We start from the raw sequence: 18,872 nt of genomic DNA on the forward strand, positions 1-18,872 counted from the left end.
CAAAGGACAAACAAACAGTTCAAAACCGGGCAAAGGACTTGAACAGACATTTCTCCAAAGAAGACGTTACCGAACCAAACTTGGGTCTATTTCCCGCACACAGTAAAGTCAAACTATTGACACCAAGTAATGGTAAAGACAAGTGCGGCATTTATTGCAGATGCCAAGCAGAGAATCCCAGGCAGCTAGTGCTTAAGAGGCCCAAACTATCTGAAGGCTTTCAGGGAAAGGTTTTTAAAGACCGGGTGAGGGAGAGGGGTTGTAGGGTACATGATCAGCTCATGGACATTCTTCTGATTGGTTGGTAGTGAGGTAATTGGGAGTCAATATCACCCATCTTCTGGTTCCAGTGGGTCTGGTGTCTACATGCTTGTGGGCAGTATACAGTTAGCTTCTTCCACCTAGTGGGCGTTTCAGCATCTGCAAAAGAGCTCAAAGAATGTGGCTTCTCCCAGCTAGGGCAGGCCCATGGGAGATCCTCCCCCTGACTTCAGGGGCTGTTCTTGGACCCACCTTCCTGCACGTCCCCCACCGGTGCAAGGGGTGGACTTGCACCAGTGCTGGGTGTGGACTGGGAGTGCTAGGATGCGGGGTGCTGCCCCCACAGGGTGAGGTGTCTGAGATGCTGAGGTGTGGGGCGACAGGTGCTGGGGTACAGGGGCTTGTGTCTGGGAGCAAGTAGCCGGTGTGGGGTGCGGAGCGCAGTGTTCTAGGTGTGGGGGTGCCTGGGTGTCCAGTGCTGGGATGTGGAGTGCTTGGGGACGGGTACCGGTGCCGGCCCCCTGGGGAGCCAGCCCACATCCCTGGCCCGGGTGTTGTCCTACGGCCGCCAGGTTGTCCTGCAGCGCCACCGCGTGGCCTCCGCGGGGCTCGCCCTTACCCGGCCGCAGCTTGGCTGAGGGTCCGGGGCTAGGCTTCCAAGAAGGGTGGACGCCCCCGCGGCCCTGCACCCCTCTCCCTAGCCCCGAGTCTTATCTGCTCTCAAGCCTTCAAGAGCCGTCTCAACCTCTGATCCGCCGCGACCCAGCGTCCCCACTCATGGGTCCCCCGAGGGTTACCAGCAGGCAAGCACTTTCTCCTCAGCCCTCCATGCAGCCCCTCTGAGTTCCCGCCTTCCCCAGGACGTCCCCCGTACCAGGACACCCGCCTAGGGGCTTCCACCCGCACTGACCTGGGAGGCCCCATCCTCTGTGCCCACGTAGCGTCCATGAAGCTGGTCCTACCAACATCTCATCTGTGTCTTCAGCACCATTTCCTGGGCTCACACCCAACGCCTGGGACTTGGCCTGAATCCGTCTGACTTCTTCCAGAAGATTCCTTGGCTAACCCCGTGTTCTCTGCTGCTCTGTCACCGCCTTCTTAGTCTGACCCCCAAGGACCCCTAACCCTGGGGACCCTTGACCATGACCCTGACAGCTCTTAACGTGCTGCACGTGTACCCTTGGCCAGCCCCCCAGCTCATCCTCCCCACGTGTCCTGGACCGACCAGGCATCGGAATGACTCATGTTCTCATGTGAGGCTTTATCCCAGAACCCTGGGGTTTAGTGGCCTCAAAAAGTGCCTATTTGGGGGGAAATTCCCTCCACTCTGCCCGCGAGCACCCACCCTCCCCTCTGCGGATTGGCTCCTGCGAGGATACCAGCAAGGCCATCGTTGATTGGCTTGTAGGGAACCAATCAGAGCCCTTATCTGGGAGTGACGCTTGGCAGTCTGGGAAGGTGGGCACCCAGTGGAGACTGATTGGTAGGCGTAGAAGTTGGAGGGAGCGGTGGTTGGAGACGGTGGATAGAGGAGGTGGATGGCGAATGTGGGCCGCAGAGCGACGAGGGGCAAGGGGACCCGGATGGCTTCCCGCACTAGTCGTTCATGGCCGCCGGAGTTGGTGGAGGTTCCTGGCACGTGCTCCTTGGGCCGCCACCCCGAGGCCTGCAGGACCCTGTTGACGCCTGTGCACACACGGCAGGCCAGCCCACAAGGCTGCGCTTGCACACCGCCTACTCCTGGGTCTGCGCGTCAGGTAAGGGCTACCCCATTGTCCCCTTCCCTAGAGGTCCTCCCATCGGGCTTCCGGGTTAGTTTCCTCTGGTAGGAAGTGTTCCAAGCTGTGGATGGTGGCGGAGGTACACGGGCGGCTGACTGGCTTTGGTAGTTGTGAGGCGGAATGAGGGCGGGGTGGGGTGTCTCTGGGCCCTGAGTTTCTTTTCAAGTCTAAGAAGGCTCCCACTTCCCCAAGATCCAGTGACGGGACCCCTGGCCTTTATTCCTGCTACCCTGGTTTTGAATCACTGATTCTCTGTAATAGACGTCTTCCTGCTTGAAATGCCCAGAGAAGTGCCTGTTTACAAAGGTTCCCATGATGCATAGTTAGGGCCAGAAGTCAGTCCCGGAGAGAGACCGTGGAAGACGGAAACCCAAACTTGATTGTATGCAGTGATGATCTCATTATTGTGTCATGGACTGAACTGTGTGTCCTAAAATTCGGATGTTGCAGTCCTAACCCCAAATACCTCAGAATATGCCCTGATTTGGAGAGAGGGTCTCTACAGAGGTGAACACGTTAAATTGAGGTCATTCATGTCAGTCCTGATCCAACAAGACTGATGTCCTCATGTAAAGGGGAAATTTGGACACAGACGGGCACACATGAAGATGGAGGAAAAGTCCGGTGATGCTTCTTCGTGCTATGGCTTGCCGACAACCAACAGAAGGTTGCAGATTCCCGCTGACAGCCTCAGGTGGAGCCATCCCTGCCGACACCTTGAACTCAGACTTGCAGCCTGCAGACTGTGAGACAATACATTTCTGTTGGCTAAAAGGCCCAGCCTGTGGTAATTTGTCATGGCAGCCAGAGCAGACTACCACAGCCTGTGACAAATAGGACACAGGTAGTGGAGGCATGCTGTAGCCACACACTTTTATGCGATGACCTGGAAGGAAGCATTTCCTGAAAGCCAGATTCTGGGAGTCCAAGCAGCTGCAAAGCAACTTCCTAGGGGAAATCAGGGCTGTGGGGCACGCGAGTGACTTCTGACCACACTGGAAAGATTTCATTTTTAAAAATGACAAGCAAGGGGCTTTAAATTCTCAGTTCAAGATAGAGTCCGAAAAGCAGAAAATGTGTAGGACTACTATAAAAGAAAATCTTATTTCTTGTAGCAGGACTGTTGTGTCTGGATATCATTCCCCCAGTTCTATTCTGCGGGTTGTAGGATTACAACATAAATTGAATTCTCAGCCTCACCAGGTCAGTGTGAAAGAGTCAGATGGAGAGAGCTGAGTGGGCTGACCTTGACCCCCTCATAATCACGTCAAGCCTTGCCTGCCAGCAGAAGCGACCCTGCTCCCCATCTGAAGCGTCCTTCCCACCCCCTGCTCATGAAGGCCCCACCCCAAGCAGGTAGGGGGAGACCTGCTGAGAGGAGACTGATTCTCCTCAAGACCCCACCCAGGAACCCCATGTTGCCTCCCGATCCATAACTGCAGTGAGAGCCAAGCTGACTCCAGGGAAGGTGGGCACACCCCAAGAATTCCAAGAAATTGCTGACTCACACTGGAGAGTCTTGGGGAGACCTCACAGGTGCGCATGGCAGCCAACACTAGGCAAGCTGGACAGGGTATGAGCGCGTGAGACTCTGGGCCCCACTGTTTGCTTTCATCTGTACTTGGACTTAGTATGGCCCAGCTGAGATAGCAGGAATCCCTTGGCATAATACAGAGGAAGGACTCCAAGGGCTGGGACAGATAAGGACTTGACGTGAGTGCATCAGATGCAACTCACTCACTGAGCTCCTCATGTCCTCAAGGCACACACACTGGACAGAGGCCCCAAGAAATCCCTTGGTGAGGACCTCTGGTTCTTGAAAAGCCCTCCAAGGTCTGCAGGCCAGGGAAGACAGTAGAGGTGCTGCCATCAAAACAGGGGCCTTGATTTCTCCTGAGAACCAGGAGGCGCAAGGCTCAGAGCGCACATGGGCAGGTCACTGGAAAAGGCAGCAAACCCACGCAGTAGTCACGATGCATGGTGCCAGAGAGCCCTTGACACTGGCCAACTGCAAAAGCTGGACAGTCTCAGAAAGCCTCAATGGATCATTAAGAAACGAGCCAGATCTGGGAGATAGAGATCTGATGCGAAGGACCTTAGAGGAGAATCATGACCTCTCACCCAGTTCCAGGACTGAACAGAAGGGAGAATGGGTTCCTCATGAAGGGTTCTATGTAGTATGCCTGACAAACCTCTCCCCAGTGCCTGAACCATTCTGCAGGTACCGCTGCTGCCTAACAACCTCCCCCGGCCCTGGCTCTGCACTTAGGCGGAGTCATCAGGAAAGGCTCATCTCTGCTCTGTGGGACACCAGCTGAGTGGCCCAGCTGATGGGGGATAAAAACTCCCCTGACAAGAAGTTGAATCTATCCAGAGAGCAAGCGGTGCCAACTCCTCCCCACACAGCCCTCTTCAGGGGCTGCTGCTGGCATAGACACTCTGGATATGGATTTGCCTCCGCCCACTCTAGGAGGTTTCTGCCAGCTGCACTGTTGTGGAGTTGGAGGCCCTTAGTGGTGTCCATGCAACTCTGCTTCTGATCAAGGAGTTCATTTCACAGAAAGGGGTGAACGCTGGACATGTGCCGTGGGACACCTCATCCTATGACCCCACCTGCCCAGGATCTGCTGGACTGCTAGAAAGGTGATGGGGCCCATGCAGACTGCGCTGCGGGGTCAGCCTGAGCGACCAAACCGGGTTGAGTACTGTGACCCCTCATGCCAGCCAAGACACACGAGTGGAAGCCAGGGCTGCAGGTATGGGTGGCACCCCAGCCTATATCCCCAATGCCCCGTGGAGGCTTCTGCCGGGACCACGGAACCAGAAGATGGGCTCCCCTGGGGACTGGCCACTGGCCCGGAGGACAGAGCCGGTGGGGCACCCTGCCTAGTTGGCGGTTCAGTGGATACTAGAGATCAGGGTTGTAACATCGCTAAACGCAGCATTTTGTGCATCCGAGCCGGCGGGGCAGTGATTTGTGAACAAGATTTCTGACCTTCCGGGAGACGGTCCACGCGGTCACCCTGCAGGGTTCCCACCGTAGTGGGAGATGGAACTTCTAGTCTTGAAGACCGCGCAGGTGGAGCCTTCTGGAAATGCACCTGAGCCGCACAATACAGGATCCCTGAGCCCCGCCCACTGCAGGTCCAGCCCCTTCTCTGGGCGGGGCCTCCGTCCTCAGACAGCCACGTTCCGCGTTCTGCGGCGCCAGGCCCCGCGCAGCCGCCGTAGCGGGGTGGATTGTGTTCGGACTACGGTGGCCGTGTGGCACGGGGCACGGGTCCGACCGGGTAGGGCGGCGGGACACGGGCCAGGCCGGCCGCCATGGGCAACCTGTTCGGCCGTAAGAAGCAGAGCCGGGTCACGGAGCAGGACAAGGCTATCCTGGTAAGACGCCGGGCCCTGCAGGTGGGTGGGCGCGGGCCGGGTACCCTCGGACCGAACGGGGACACCGAGGCTGGGCGGCGGGAGGCTGCGCTCCGCTTCTCCAAGGGGTCCAGCCCCTCTGGCCGCCCAGCCTCATGCCCGGGCTGCAGCCTCGGAGCACGTCTGGGGCGATGCGCAGTGGGTTCCCCTTGGGGAGCATGTCCGGGCCCGGTTCCCAGCGAATCTGAGCGAATCCGGTCGCTGCGGATGTAGGTGGTCCGGGTGTGGCTGAGCTGTGCTTCGGGAGGCGGGGCCCTCGTTGTACTGTCTCGTGGTTGTACCTTGTCCGTGGGCGAGTCCACGCCTGCGGGTGGGTTTTCTAAACTCCAGCCCCACGGGAGCCAGTCCCAGACCGCTTCCCAGCCCCAGCCCCGGCCCGGTGCGGGCTAGGGGCCTGCGTGGCCGACTCAGGTGGGAGGTCGTGGGGAGGGGATGACCTGGCAGTGGGGCCTCATCGCTGCTTCCAGAACTGGGGATCTAAGCAAACGCTCTGATTGTGGGACGGTCGTGTTCTGTGTGCTTAGGACTCAGGCTGGACTCAACACCTGTCTCAGTCCTTGTCAAACTTACAACCTGTGTGGCCCCTGAGGAACGAGCCATTGGCGCCGAGCTTGTGTGCTGCCCTTGCCTCCAGGCTACTCCTGGCCCTCGAAAGTTGTAGATGATGGTGATGTTTCTACCTGTGGATTCGAGTGTCTCTTTCTGGAGAGCACTGATACGAAAGTTAGTTTCTAGGGAAAGAATGGTGTGGTGTGTTAAGTAAAATGACGTGTCGAGAATAATCCATTTTTGTAAGAAAAGTGTGTCAGGAAGGAGAGAGACTAGAATGTGAGTAGAGTCTACCTTCGCTTTCTTTTCTAAATTTTCTGCAGGAAAAGTACGTAATTTTTGGCACTAAGAAAGAAACTAACTCAAGTGGCAGGTTGTTTTTTGGGGGGAGGGGGCGGGGTTGGTTTTACTGTGGCTTCTGAAACCAAAAGTTATAAAACTTTTTAACTGAAGTTCCCCATGAAAAAGAGACCTGTTTGTCAGGCCTGTTTGTCACTGGAGAAGATCAGCTGTCGTTGGGTTTTTATTGTGGTCGGGGTCCAGTCCTCCATGTGTGCTGGCCTCCATGCTGGGCTTCTGGGCCTCTGGCTGATCAGGAAGCCCCCGAAGCTCTCCTTTCTGTTGCCAAGGATACATGTCAGTGGGGTCGTGACAGGAACAACTCAGTTGGCACATCACAGAACAAACTATTGCCTGATGTTTTCTGAGGATGAAAAGCTGAGCTGAGGAACTTTGAGCTGCCCTGGGACCTTCTGCTGAGACTTCTTGTTTTACAAGGGGGATGGCCTGGCCACACTTGCCTCCCTCTGGCCCCTGCCTGACGCTTTGTCCGCTGCCTACAGGGTGGGTGCTCAGCCCCTATGGAAGAGAAGCAAGTCAGAGTTGGGCCTGGCTGGTAGGCTGGCTATGGAGTGATATCTCATTGTCAGCGGACATCTCTCATGTCAACATGGACAGGACATGTGGGTGCCCTGAGCCACCAACCACAGAGTGCACTGGGGCAGATGGCCTCTAAAAAGGGAGCTATGGAGTGGCCGCTTTAGACCATGTCCATGCTGGGGGCTAATTTCTCACCATGTTGAGTCCAAAAGATGTGCACACCCTTGACTCACTTAACTCACTCCTGGTAACCGACCCTGAAGACATTATCTTCCATTGGAGAAGGGCCCCATACTTGCAGGTGCTCACCATAAGCGTCACCTGAAATGATGGAATTTGGAAGAAATGTAAATGACCTAAAATAGGGAAGGAGAGACTAAGGCCTGTAAATGGCCCTGCATCCTTTTTGGGACAGGACTCCAGGGTGCCAGGTGCTTGGTGAGGTCATGTGACCCACCACCTCAATGCGCCGTCTGTTGTCCACTCACATATAGTGGCAAGTGACAACAGTGGGAGAGCTGATGGCAAATGGCTGAGATCCCCAGAGGAGTGAAGCTGGAAGGGACAGCCCCTGTCTCCAGCTACAGCTGGGCTGGGCTGGTGGCGCTCAGGTGACCCTCACCAATGATTTTGTGTCATCTCTACACTTTGGAGGTGGTGGCCACACTTCCTGACCAGCATTCATGCTCCTCGCTGTCTTGGGTGGGGGGAATCTTGGGGGCTTGTAGGATATCGAGCCTCATCCTGCGCCTCCACCCCCTAGATGCCAGTGGCATCCCCAGTGGGCCAGTCAGGAATGTCTCCAGGGAGTGCGCCCCATGCCCTGGAGGGCAAACCGGTCCCCATGGAGAGCTCTGTTTCAGAGGATGCGCTTCCATGGTGGCAGCTGGGGCAGCCTGGCCTGTGGGGGGGGGTCCTTCAGTGTCCCTGGCAGCCTCTATGCCCGCTCTCCTGGGCACTAGGTAGCCCAGCAAGTGTCCAGCGCTGTGTGGGTCCATGCCAACACAAAGCCTGCTTTCCCAACAGCAACTGAAGCAGCAGCGGGACAAGCTGAAGCAGTACCAGAAGAGGATCACCCAGCAGCTGGAGCGGGAGCGGGAGATCGCCCGGCAGCTCCTGCGTGACGGCAGGAAGGAGTGAGTGGGGTGGGGCCAGTGTGCGGGGGAAGGAAGCTGTCCCCCGTCAGCCTAGAGCAGGGCGTGGGGTGGGCTCGGGAGGCTGGTCGGTGCTGGGCCAGGACATCCAATGGTCATGACTGCTGGGTCCCCTTTGCAGACGGGCCAAGTTGCTGCTCAAGAAGAAGCGATACCGGGAGCAGCTCCTGGACAAGACGGAAAACCAGATCACCAGCCTGGAGACCATGGTAGGCCTGGTGGGGATCGGGGGTGTGGGCCGTGTAGGCCAGAGGGCCCTCTGAGAACTGAAACCCACCGTTTTCCTTTCCTGGACCCTCAGCCAGAGGCTATGGAATGGGTCAGGCCTGGAGGCAAAGGAGAAGCTTTATTGGGAGCCTGACAGTCTTAAGGGGCTGGGGCAGGTTGGCTGCTGCAGGATTGTGGTTGGGGAGCTAGGCCACTTCTGGGTGGTGGGGATGAGGGTCAAGGGGGTCTGCCCCAGTGACTGAAGAGGTGTTGAGATCTGCAGGAGGCTCCCAAGCGACCTGGGTTCACGGCGCAACGCTCTGGTTGTGCTCACTTGCCAACAGTTTTGCTATTACAAGCAGTCTAATTCGAGATTCCTCCCAGGCCCTCAGTCCCGCCCAGCTGGTGGTCAGGGCACCGGGAAAGGACGGGGGGAGGAGGGCAGAGACTGTCGGTCTTGGTGACAGTTGTGGGTCTGCGTGAGGCAGCAGACAAGGCAGGTCCCTAACCACACAGGTCCCCTCCTCAGGTCCAGAGTATTGAGTTCACCCAGATTGAAATGAAAGTGATCGAGGGGCTGAAGATTGGAAATGAGTGTCTGAATAAGATGCACCAGGTAAGTCTTGGCGGGCTGGGGGCAGAGAGGAGGGGGAGCTTAGTGGACCAAGGAGGGGGCTTGTCCCTGAGGCCACAGCTGCACCCAGACCACTGGGCACGAGGGAAAGTCAGTCGTTACCAGGAGAGGCTGACCATTTAGTGAGACAGACAAGCTTAGGAATATTGACCTGAGAATAGGGACCCCAGCTACCACTTGGATCCAGAGATTCTAAGTGTGACCGGAGGGATAACCTGGTCAGAGTGGGGGAAGGATGTGGTGAACTAATCAGAGGACTTCCTGGAGGAGGTGAACATAGCCCCGTTTCAGGAAGCAGCACAGGGGTGGATGGTGAAAGGAGAAGTGAGGTGCAAAGAAGCCACGCCCCAGCCTCAGCCCCTCTCGTTCCCGATGAGTGGATGGCAGGTGGGGCTATGCAGAGAGCTGAGGTTACATTGTCTTTCTGAATGTCCAGTGTGGGGACCAGTCAAGCAAAGGTGTTGCTTTGCACCCAGAACAAATCAAGTCACCTGGCCAGAGAAAACTTGATACTTGTTACTACTGCTAGGGTTGATCTGGGTGCCAGAAGGTCCACTGAGAAGGGCCAGCAGGGGTCTGAGGAGGTCAGTTGAGGCTTCTGAAAAGACTGGTCTAACAGTTCCTTGCCTGTGTGGACAGGTTCTGCCGGGGACATAAATAACCAAAAATGTGTCATATCCCACTTGGAGTGACTTCCTTTAAACAAGAACAGAGGGGCAAGCCATGTCCCCTGCCAGTGCAGGTGGGCTTCACGAAGGGGGTTCTGTCACATGCTTCACTGACGAGACTCAAAAACTTGTAACCGATCAGGTGATGTCCATAGAAGAGGTGGAGCGGATACTGGACGAGACGCAGGAGGCCGTGGACTACCAGCGGGTAGGTGTTGCCGTGTCATGGGGCCCGCCATCTGGCAGCCAGTGAGTATGGTGGCCAGTGTCCAGCCCTGCCCGTGAGGGCCAGGCCTTCCCACACCACATGGGGGCTGCCTTCCTTCGAGAGCAGCCTTGAGCCGGGGCTGTCTCCTTCCTCCGTGAGGGGACATCTCTCCCCCCAGCCCCAGCCCAGCCACGCTCTTCACCTTTGCTCCTCCTTCTGCAGCAAATAGATGAGCTGTTGGCAGGAAGCTTCACTCAGGAGGACGAAGATGCCATCCTGGAGGAGCTGGACGCCATCACTCAGGTAACAGGACCGCCGGGACTGACACAAGCTCCGATGGAGGGACCCCTGGGAGGCCTCTGCTCACTGGCCTCGGCGAGCACCTGCCTTGAGTTTCTCTTGAGCCCGCAGCCCTGGTTTTACAGCTGGTTTTCTTCCCTAAGACAACTGGCATTTGTTCTAAACTGAAGCCCCTTCTCCCCGTCCACCTGGCTGACCGCAGGGTGGGACTGGCCTGGAAAGAACGTTTTGCAGGTTGTCCACCCAAGTGTGGCAAGCGTGAGAGTGAACCAGGTGCGCAGAGTGAACAGCTGACTCTCCTAGCCCCCTCACCCCCTTCCTCCCCAGTGGGCAGTGGTGGGTTTTAGAGCAAACGGGGGCTCTTTGCCTCTTGTGGTGGGTCTCTCGCTATCACTGCCACGTGTTGTCCTGGAGGCCTCTAACTGGCCAACCGTCTCTTCAGCCCCTGAGTCTGTGCTCCCTCACGGAGGGCGTCTCTATCTCTGGGGGCCCCTGTCTCAGCAAGCCACATTCACGCCGTGCCCACCAGCCTGCCACCCCCCTGGCCATTGGCCACAGGAAAGCAGGTCCTGAGCGCTGCTGCTCGCTGCCTGAGGGGCCCCACGTGCACCTGCCCGCTTGTTCACTTCCTCCCGAGGCCCGAGAGGCAGACCATGCTCTGTGGCTCCGTGCCCGGGAACCACAGGTGCACCTGGTACCACCGTGTCAAGCTGAGGCCCCACCATGGCCCCTGACCTGCATGGGCGCCTGTTTCAAAGCCCTCAGCCCAGACTCAGAACAGAACTCTGGGCGGGGAACCCCTCAGGGTCCAGGTCATTAGGAGCAGCCACCTTTTGTGGCCACTGTGATCTGAGTGACAGAAATGCTAGAAGCCAAGGGTGTGTGTGCTGCAGGAGTCATGTGCCGATGGGATGCTGTCCTTTCCGGGAGAAGGATGGCCGGGGGGCGGGGGGGGGCATGTCTCATGGCCTTTACTCTCTGTTTCTCGCAGGAACAGATAGAGCTGCCAGAGGTTCCTTCAGAGCCCCTTCCTGAGAAGATCCCAGGTACCCGCCTTGTTATGTCCTTTGGATAACAGTGCCTTCTAGAGCAAAGCATATCCCAGCCACTGGGCCCTGCCCTTCCTCCTTGGTGAGGGTGAGGTCCCACCTCCCCGCTGGGTGCTTGCTGGCACCACCTCAGGCAGAGTGCGGGCCTCGCCCTGAGGCTGGGCCCAGACTTCTGAGGGGTTTGGGTAGCCTCGTAAGAGCCGAACCCCATTCAGAGAAGTGAGTCCCGAAGGATCAGGAAAGGGCACATTTAGCTGTGCGGGCTCTTCCGGGTCCAGCCCAGGACCAGCTGTCCTCGATTCGTCACTGGGACAACCTTCCCCAGGGCATTGCTTATCACACCTTCAGAAATCCTCCTTCGGCTGGACTCGCCTTTCGTGATTCCTCTTCTGCTTGCCGCTCCCTGGCCTCGCTCCGGGGTCCGTGGGAGGGTGCATGCCCGCTTGCTGTGCGGTCCTGAGTGCCTGCGCCCAGTGCCTGCTCTCTTTGTCAGTCCCCCCGGCTTCTGTGTATGCCTCGCCTTCCCCGGAGCTCTGCCCGTTCCTCCCAGAGTGCCAAGCCCTGACCTGGCTCTTTGCCGCCTCTTGTCCTTTTCGGGAAGTTCCTACCTGTGGGGTGTTCTATACGCGACAGACATCTCTCTGTTTCCTCCACAGAGAAAGTCCCCGTCAGAGCCAGGCCCAGGCAGGCAGAACTGGTGGCAGCCTCGTAACGCAGCCCTCTCGCGTGGGACTCTCGGGGACTTCGGAGGACTGGGGCCCGCAGTTTGGGTGCGTGGCCAGCCCTAACCGGGCTCCCAGGAGGCGGGCGCCGGGCCAGGCGGGCCGGGTGCTGACGGAGCGGCACAGCACACACAGGGCTCCCGATCAAGTTGACTCTCTGGAGTGTTGCCCTGGCGCTGCTGTCCTGCTCTCATTTCTGGATTAAATGGCAACATTCAAATCCTCAAGCCAAGCGCAGCTTCTGAAGCTGTGCTTCCCACAGGCCATGGCCAGGCCTGACGCTCCCCTGGTGCTGGTCACACTGCCGAACCCAGGTCATGAGGCTCCGCGGGCCAGGGTCTCTACAGCGCTGTCTTCTGTTCAAGGCACCTCAGACCTCCCCGCCCCGCTTTCCCTTCTTCCTGCTGCTCTCATTAGCTCACGGGGGCTTTGGTTAAGGGATCCTTGCCTCGGTCTGGCTCCCTGACATGCCCACTCTCCATGCAGATTTGGGGGTGAAAACCTCTCTGCTTCTGTGTTGGCGTTTGGGGGTGGTGGATCAGGAGGGGCACGTACCTGCTGGATTGCTGACTCCCAGAGCTCTGCCCGCCCCACCTCTCTGGAGCCTCACACCTAGGCCCAGTCCTGCCAGGGCGGACATTCCAGGATGGCCAGCAGGTCCAGCCGAGGCTCCCCGAGCTGTCAGCAGCCAAGCGGAGGCTGGGAAGGATGGAAATGACTTCCCTAGTTCATGATTCGTTTTGGAATTAGACAATCTCCCTGAGATTTCGCTCCCAACAAGAAAACAAAGTGGACCCTCCTAGCCCCCAGACAGGCCAGCCCCATATTAAAGCTGATGCCCCTACAGCCTGTTGCCTCATGGACTGGGGTCTGTGGAAGAGCCTGGGGGGTTAGTGTGGCTCCTGTCTCTGGTCCTGGCACACGGGCTCTTGACCCTCCTGGGACACTCGGGGGCACCTGGTTGGTCAATGCCATGCGGGGCCTGGGGACTCAGGAGCCGGTGCGGTTCTAGCCCTGCCCAGCTGTGGGTGGAAAGCAGCCCAGGGCTCCGGGCTCTGGCAGTCGCCTCCTGGCAGCTGCTCACAGCAAGGCTCTGGCCTTTCCTCCCTTAGAAGGGATGCTGGTGGTCTCTCTTCTTTCAAGGGGAGAGACCCTTTGTGTCACTCCCATGGCAGGTGGCCGGGAGGTTGTGCAGTTTACTGTCTCCAGGGTGAGGAGGTCTGGGTTAGAGTCTTGTGTCTAGGGTGGGAGGCCAGATGCCCCAGGGAGCAAGCAGGCAGCAGCAAGGAGGGAGAGGTGGGTGTTCCACCTCAAGGGACCTCCATGCCCTCCACCCAGAGGGCACAGTAGGATGCGGACAAGTTGCCAGATTGGGGCTTCTTCAAGAACAGCTAGAGACCCTGGTTTTGAGGCGATAGTCTTGCTTCATGTGAAAGCACGTTTACCAGGTGCAGCTCATGCCTCAGCCAGGAGGGGGCTCTCTGCCAGCCAGTTTCAGGATTTTGCCAGGAAACTGGTTTGGCCAGGGCCAGTCTGTTGGGCCCCGCCCACTTGGTTTTGGAGCTGCGGGGATCCTGCTGGCAGTTCAGATTGAGGAAGGGAAGCAGACCTCGCCCCTCCTGCCCCCAGTGACCTGTCCCTCTGCAGCAGTGGGTCCCAGGCCAGGGGAGGGTATGCAAGGAGGGGCGGCCCCTCCAGACCGCCCTCCCCCACCGCAGCAGGGTGGACCCCTCTCCTTTCCCTTTGCCTCCCAGTACCCAGAGCTCAGGCTGGTCTGTGAGGGCTGACCTTGGAGGTGCAATTCCGTATCTCCTTGACCTCCTTGACGGTTTCATCACCAGGGACTGTGGTGGGTCTTTGGGCTCTGACCCCTTCCTGGTGAGCGCTTGGAGAACGTGCCTGTGGATGTGTGTGGCTTGGCTCCCTGGGAACCACTGGGAAGGTCATGAGCAGCCGCCTCCTGGCCTGCACAAGAGGTCCCCTCATCTGGAACGACCCAGGAGTTGGGGAGAGAAGCCCCATCCTTTCACCACCAACATGTAAGATGTCACATATCAAACTGCCTTTTTCTTTGTAAAAATTTATCCCGTGGACCCAGGGAGGATCAGACCCTGCTCTGAAACCCAGCTGATGTTGAGCTGACTCTGGGGCTCCAGCCTTGGAGGTTGCCTGGCTCACAAGCCCCCCCATGTATGTGTTGGGGCAGGGGGAGCCCCTCCTGCCAGGATGAGACACATCCTCCTGCCCAGCGCTGAGCCTTGGTCTTAAAACACCAACTGCATGATGACCCAGCCTCCTAATCTGGGGGGCCTGGGACTCAAGATAATGACAAAACAGTCACAATCAGGTACAAAATATGGGGGCAGAGCTGGTATCCTGCCCAAGTGGGGGGCTTGGAGGAGGGGAGGCCAAAGTGAGCCGCCCACAGAGGGCCAGAGAGCTGCTGTGCCTGTGGGTGGGAGAGGCGTTAAAGGGGAGCCATGGAGCCCATTTGACTACAAAGGGGACTTCCTAGGAAGCCAGCAAGCTTGGCATCCAGAAAGGACAGACCAGGACAGTAGGGAAAAGGACCCAGGCAGTGGGACCATTTGGCTGGAGGCATGTTTGTGATCAGGCAACATGGAAAGTAGAAAAGCAAGGGATGGGGAATTGGGGGGTAGAGGGCATCTAGGGCTGGGTGGGAGCACTCCTGGGACAGGGTTGCCCTGCCACCTACCCACTGCTGCCCCATGGGGTCTCCTGGTGCCCCCTGTCTGCCCATGGAGAGAACTTGGGGATGTCAGGTAGAGAATTGTCACGACAACACAGGGCCTTGCCTTCCCAAGAGAGGCACAGAGCCAGGTCACTATCAGCAGGAGACCCCACCACGCCTTCCGTCTCTGGTGGTGCTCGGCCACTGGGGTGGGGGCAGCGGGTCAGCAGGTGGAGCTGGGCCTGGGCCCGGGTGGAGCTGGCCTTGTGGCCCCAGGCAAAGCCTCGACGCCCAGCCTCGGCCTCCTCTGTGGACACTTGCATCCCTTAGCCGGGACAGCTGCCACCTTGGCACGTGCCTCACCCTTTCCACGATCCCCAGCATCCTTGAGGCCATGTGTCCGGGGTGCTCAGAAAGTGGGAACACTCCGGGTCTTTCTTCCTTAGTCATTTTCCCCACCCCCTGAACCCCAACTTTACCAAGTGACTCCCCACACAGCCTCATCCCATTGCTGATGCCCAGGCCTCACCAAGGACCTTGGTCTCAGGTCCTGGGGGCTGGGGGGGTCCTCCAGGGCTGCTCTCTCCACGTGTCACCTTGTCCCTGAGGAGTCTGGCACTGGTCTCAGAAGGAAGGAAGATGTGTCCTTTCACACCTGTACCTGAGGGAGGCGCATGCTAGTCTAGGGAAGACATTTAATGGGTGTGAGGACGCTGTCCTCTGATCTGGCTCGTGGGATAAGTGCTCCTTAAGAAGCCAAAGTTCTGAAATGAACTCAAAAGATAGGAGCACAGGGAATGAGGACTGTGGAAGCTGTGCTGTGGATGGGAGGTGCTCGGCACTGGGACACGCAAAGAGTGAGCTTCACTTTGTTCCTGTGGGTTTTTTCTGGTAAAAACTTCACTGAGTGTGCAGTTCAGTCACTTGTATTATGCTCCCGGAGTTGTGTGGCCATCACCACAGTCAGTTTTAGAACAGTCACATCATCTCTAAGGAAACCCTGTACCCTCTAACTAGTGTCCTCCTCCCCGCTCTCCTCCCCGCAGCCCCTGGCAGCCACTGATCAGCTTTCTGTCCTTCCCTCTGGATTTGCCCATTCTGGACATTTCACATAAATGGAGTCACACGATGAATGACCTTTAGTGTCTGGCTTCTTGGTGTGATGTTTTCGATGTTCATCCATGTTGTAGTGTGTATCGTTACTTCATTTCTTTCTATGGTTGAATAATGTTCCATTGTGTATAGATGGACCGCATCTTATCTGTACAGCACCTGATGAACATTTACATTGTTTCCATTTATTCACTTTGATGAATGATGCTCGTGTGAACATTTCTGTACACATTTTTGTGTAGACATGTTTTCATTTCTCTTGGGTATAAACCTAGAGTGATTTCACTCTGGGTCATGTAATGACTCTTAGGTTTGACCATTGGAGGAAGCAATGTATGTTTTCCTAAATGGCTGTCCCGTCTTTACCCCCAGCAGCAGATGTGAGGGCTCCACTCTCCACATCCTGCCCAGCCCTAGCTCGTTCTTGTTTTTTTTTCATTATAGCCATCCTCAAGTGTTACCTCAGCATGGTTTTGATTTGTATTTTCATAATGACTGATGACGCTGAGCATCTTTTCTTGTGCTTAGTGGCCACTTGTACCTCTTCTTGGCAGAAATGTCTATTTAGATCTTTTTACCCATATTTTAATTGGATTTGTTTTTTTATTATTGAGTTACAAGAGTTCTTTATATATTCTTTTTTTTTTTTTCCTGCACCACCTAGCTTGTGGGATCTTATTTCCCGACCAGTGATTGAGCCTGGGTCCATGGCAGTGAAACCGCCTCTTATCCACTGGACCCCCAGGCATGTCTCTCTTTTAAATATTCTTAATCCTACACTCTGATCAGATATAAGATTTGCAAAAATTTTCTCCTGTTCTATGGGTTTTCTTTTTACATGTTTAATAGTATCCTTTCAAACACAAGTGTTTTTTAATCCTGATGAAATCCAGTTCATTTTTTCTTTTGTTGCTTGGGCTTTTGGTGTTATATCTAAGATACCATTACCTAATCCAGGGTCATGAAGATTTATTTCTGTGTTTTCTTTTAAGAGTTTAATAGTTTAGCTCTTACACTTAGATCTTTGATCGATTTTGAGTTAATTTTTGTATATGGTGTTTGGTTGGGAGTCCAACTTCATTCTTTTACACGTAGGTTTTTTTTTTTTTAGAAGTGGTTTTTTAAGAAGACGAACATTTATCTTCCTTTAATGTGGAAGTTGACTGATTCTTTTCCAATTATTTCAGTACCATTTGAAAAGAGTTATTTCCCCCATTGAGTCCTTGACACCTTTGTCAAATATCAATTGACCAAGTGTGAGAGTTTTTTTCCAGCCTCTCAATTCTATCCTATTTGTCTATGTCTATCATATCCTTATTTTAGCTTTGTTGTAAGTTTCAAAATTGGTAAGTGTGAATCCTCTAACTTTGTTCTTTTTCAGAATTGTGTTTGCTATTCTGGGTCCCTTGAATTTCCATATGAATTTTAGGATCAGCTTGTTAATTTCTGAAAAGAAGTCAGGTGAGATTTTGATGGGAATTTTTTTTGGATCTGTAGATCAGTTTGGGGAGTGCTGCCATCTTAGAAATAGTAAGTCTTATGATCCATGAACACAGGTGTATTTTCATTTATTCATTAATTCCTTTCAAAAACATTTTGTAGTTTTCAATGTATAAGTTTTACACTTGTTAAATTTATTATTATTTTATTCTTTTTGATGCTATTGTAAATATAATTTTTTTCCTTAATTTCAATTTCAGGTTATTTGGGTTAACAAGTATATAAAAATACAATTTTTTTTTTTTTGGTATGCTGAACTTGTATATTAGTTCTAGTAGGTTTTTGGTGGAACCCTTAGGATTTTCAACATGCAAGATCATGTCATGACAAATAGAGATACTTTTACTTCTTCCCAACCTGGATGCCTTTTAGTTCACTTTCTTGCCTTAATTTTCCTGGCTGAGACCTCCAGGACAGTGTTGAAGAGAAATGGATTGAAGACATCCAGTTTATATGTTTATATGTTTCTATCCCACTCCCATCCCCCCCAAAAAACAGGAAGAGCAAAATCCTTACAAAATTTTGGAACAAAATCCAGCCCGTTTCTTTCTCCTTTCCTGATGGTTCCTTCCTACCTTTCTCTTTTCATCTTCTTTTTTCTTTTGAGTTGGGCAGGGTGGTGGGGCTGAAAGGCCAGGCCACACCTGACCCACTTGGCCTTCCCTGTGCTCGTCAGTCTTCGTGATGTTTCTGTGGATTCCGTCATGAAACGTGAGCTTGATAACGGCATCCCTGCGAGTGGGTTTGCCGCCAGGCGGGCACTGACTACTGCCTCCACAGCAGCAGAGGGAAAAGGTCTCCCGTGCTGTGACTCCACGCTGGGAGGGGCAGCAAGAGAGTGAGCAACACTCACAACGACGGCTCTGGTGGTAACCAAAGCCCCCCGACAATGTGTTAACAAAGGGCACGTGAAATCCCATAAAGGCCAGTGTGTGGGTTTATAGGTTAAAACCTTGGCGGGCGGTGAGGCATTTGAAGGAGATCTGGGGACTTTGCCTGTGAACTCTGCAGGGGAACCGTGGGTGCAGCTGCTAAATCCTTGATGGACCCTTAGGTTTCGCCAGTAGGGTATCTTAGTAGGCTGCTGCCATCCCCTCCCCAGCTTATGTTTACCGTGCCGCCCGAGTCAGCAAGAAAAGGCTAGATTCTGAATGTTCTGATTAAGCAAACAAAGTGCCCTAGAGAAGGGCCGAGACAGGTCTGACACGTTGGCTGTGGTGTCCCAGCCTCCTGAGTGCCGACTGCTCATGTAATAGGCATCACCATAGCTGGGCTGGAGTCGTGGTGATTGGCATTTCTCAAGCGCTCACTGACCCCACAGGCAGATTGCAGCTATCTGCAGTATTCCTCATGAGGAATGTGTCGTTCCTGGTGACATCTGCAGGCTGGGGGAGGGTCTCCATATGTCTTTCTTTATATATTGTCCTCCTCGTGTGTTTAAAGTATTAGTCGCTCAGTTGTGTCTGACTCTTGGCAACTCTACAGACTGTAGCCCGCCAGGCTCCTCTGTCCATGGAATTCTCCAAACAAGAATACTGGACTGAGTTGCCATTCCCTTCTCCAGGGGATCTTCCTGACCCAGGGAGCAAACCCAGGTCTCCCACAGATTCCTTACCACCTGAGCCACCAAGCCATGTTTAAAAACAATGTGTTTCTAAGTACAGTGTCACCTTAGTACTGTAGTTTCCCCTTACTTCACTTCTTAGGAAACATTTTTTTAAATAATATA

At 55.0% G+C, this 18,872-nt stretch overlaps 1 protein-coding gene across 2 annotated transcripts; it reads left to right on the top strand.

The window, feature by feature from the left end:
* Positions 1-1,705: 1,705 nt before the first annotated feature.
* CHMP6 (charged multivesicular body protein 6) lies at positions 1,706-12,684 on the top strand. Of its 2 annotated transcripts, none has more exons than XM_081575788.1 (8): positions 1,706-2,018; positions 7,923-8,032; positions 8,172-8,259; positions 8,787-8,873; positions 9,702-9,767; positions 9,990-10,070; positions 11,059-11,113; positions 11,773-12,684. In XM_081575788.1, exons 1-8 carry the CDS (start codon positions 1,800-1,802, stop codon positions 11,826-11,828), a joined length of 762 nt encoding a protein of 253 aa, XP_081431914.1. In that variant the 5' UTR covers positions 1,706-1,799; the 3' UTR covers positions 11,829-12,684. The 2 variants fall into 2 exon arrangements, with proteins under 2 accessions (XP_081431914.1, XP_081431915.1); XM_081575789.1 differs by lacking the exon at positions 1,706-2,018 and adding an exon at positions 5,270-5,429.
* The last annotated feature ends 6,188 nt before the right edge of the window (positions 12,685-18,872 follow it).

This window comes from Giraffa tippelskirchi, chromosome 3, assembly GCF_054371585.1.
Source record: "Giraffa tippelskirchi isolate mGirTip1 chromosome 3, T2T-mGirTip1v1.2.pri, whole genome shotgun sequence".
NCBI classification, from domain to species: Eukaryota; Metazoa; Chordata; class Mammalia; order Artiodactyla; family Giraffidae; genus Giraffa; species Giraffa tippelskirchi.

Bases quoted from the DNA above. Each gene is read 5' to 3' on its own strand.
- CHMP6 (XM_081575788.1), top strand. From the start codon at position 1,800: ATGGCGAATGTGGGCCGCAGAGCGACGAGGGGCAAGGGGACCCGGATG. The intron at 8,033-8,171 runs GTGAGTGGGGTG...TCCCCTTTGCAG, and splicing joins CTGCGTGACGGCAGGAAGGA to ACGGGCCAAGTTGCTGCTCA. The intron at 10,071-11,058 runs GTAACAGGACCG...TGTTTCTCGCAG, and splicing joins AGCTGGACGCCATCACTCAG to GAACAGATAGAGCTGCCAGA.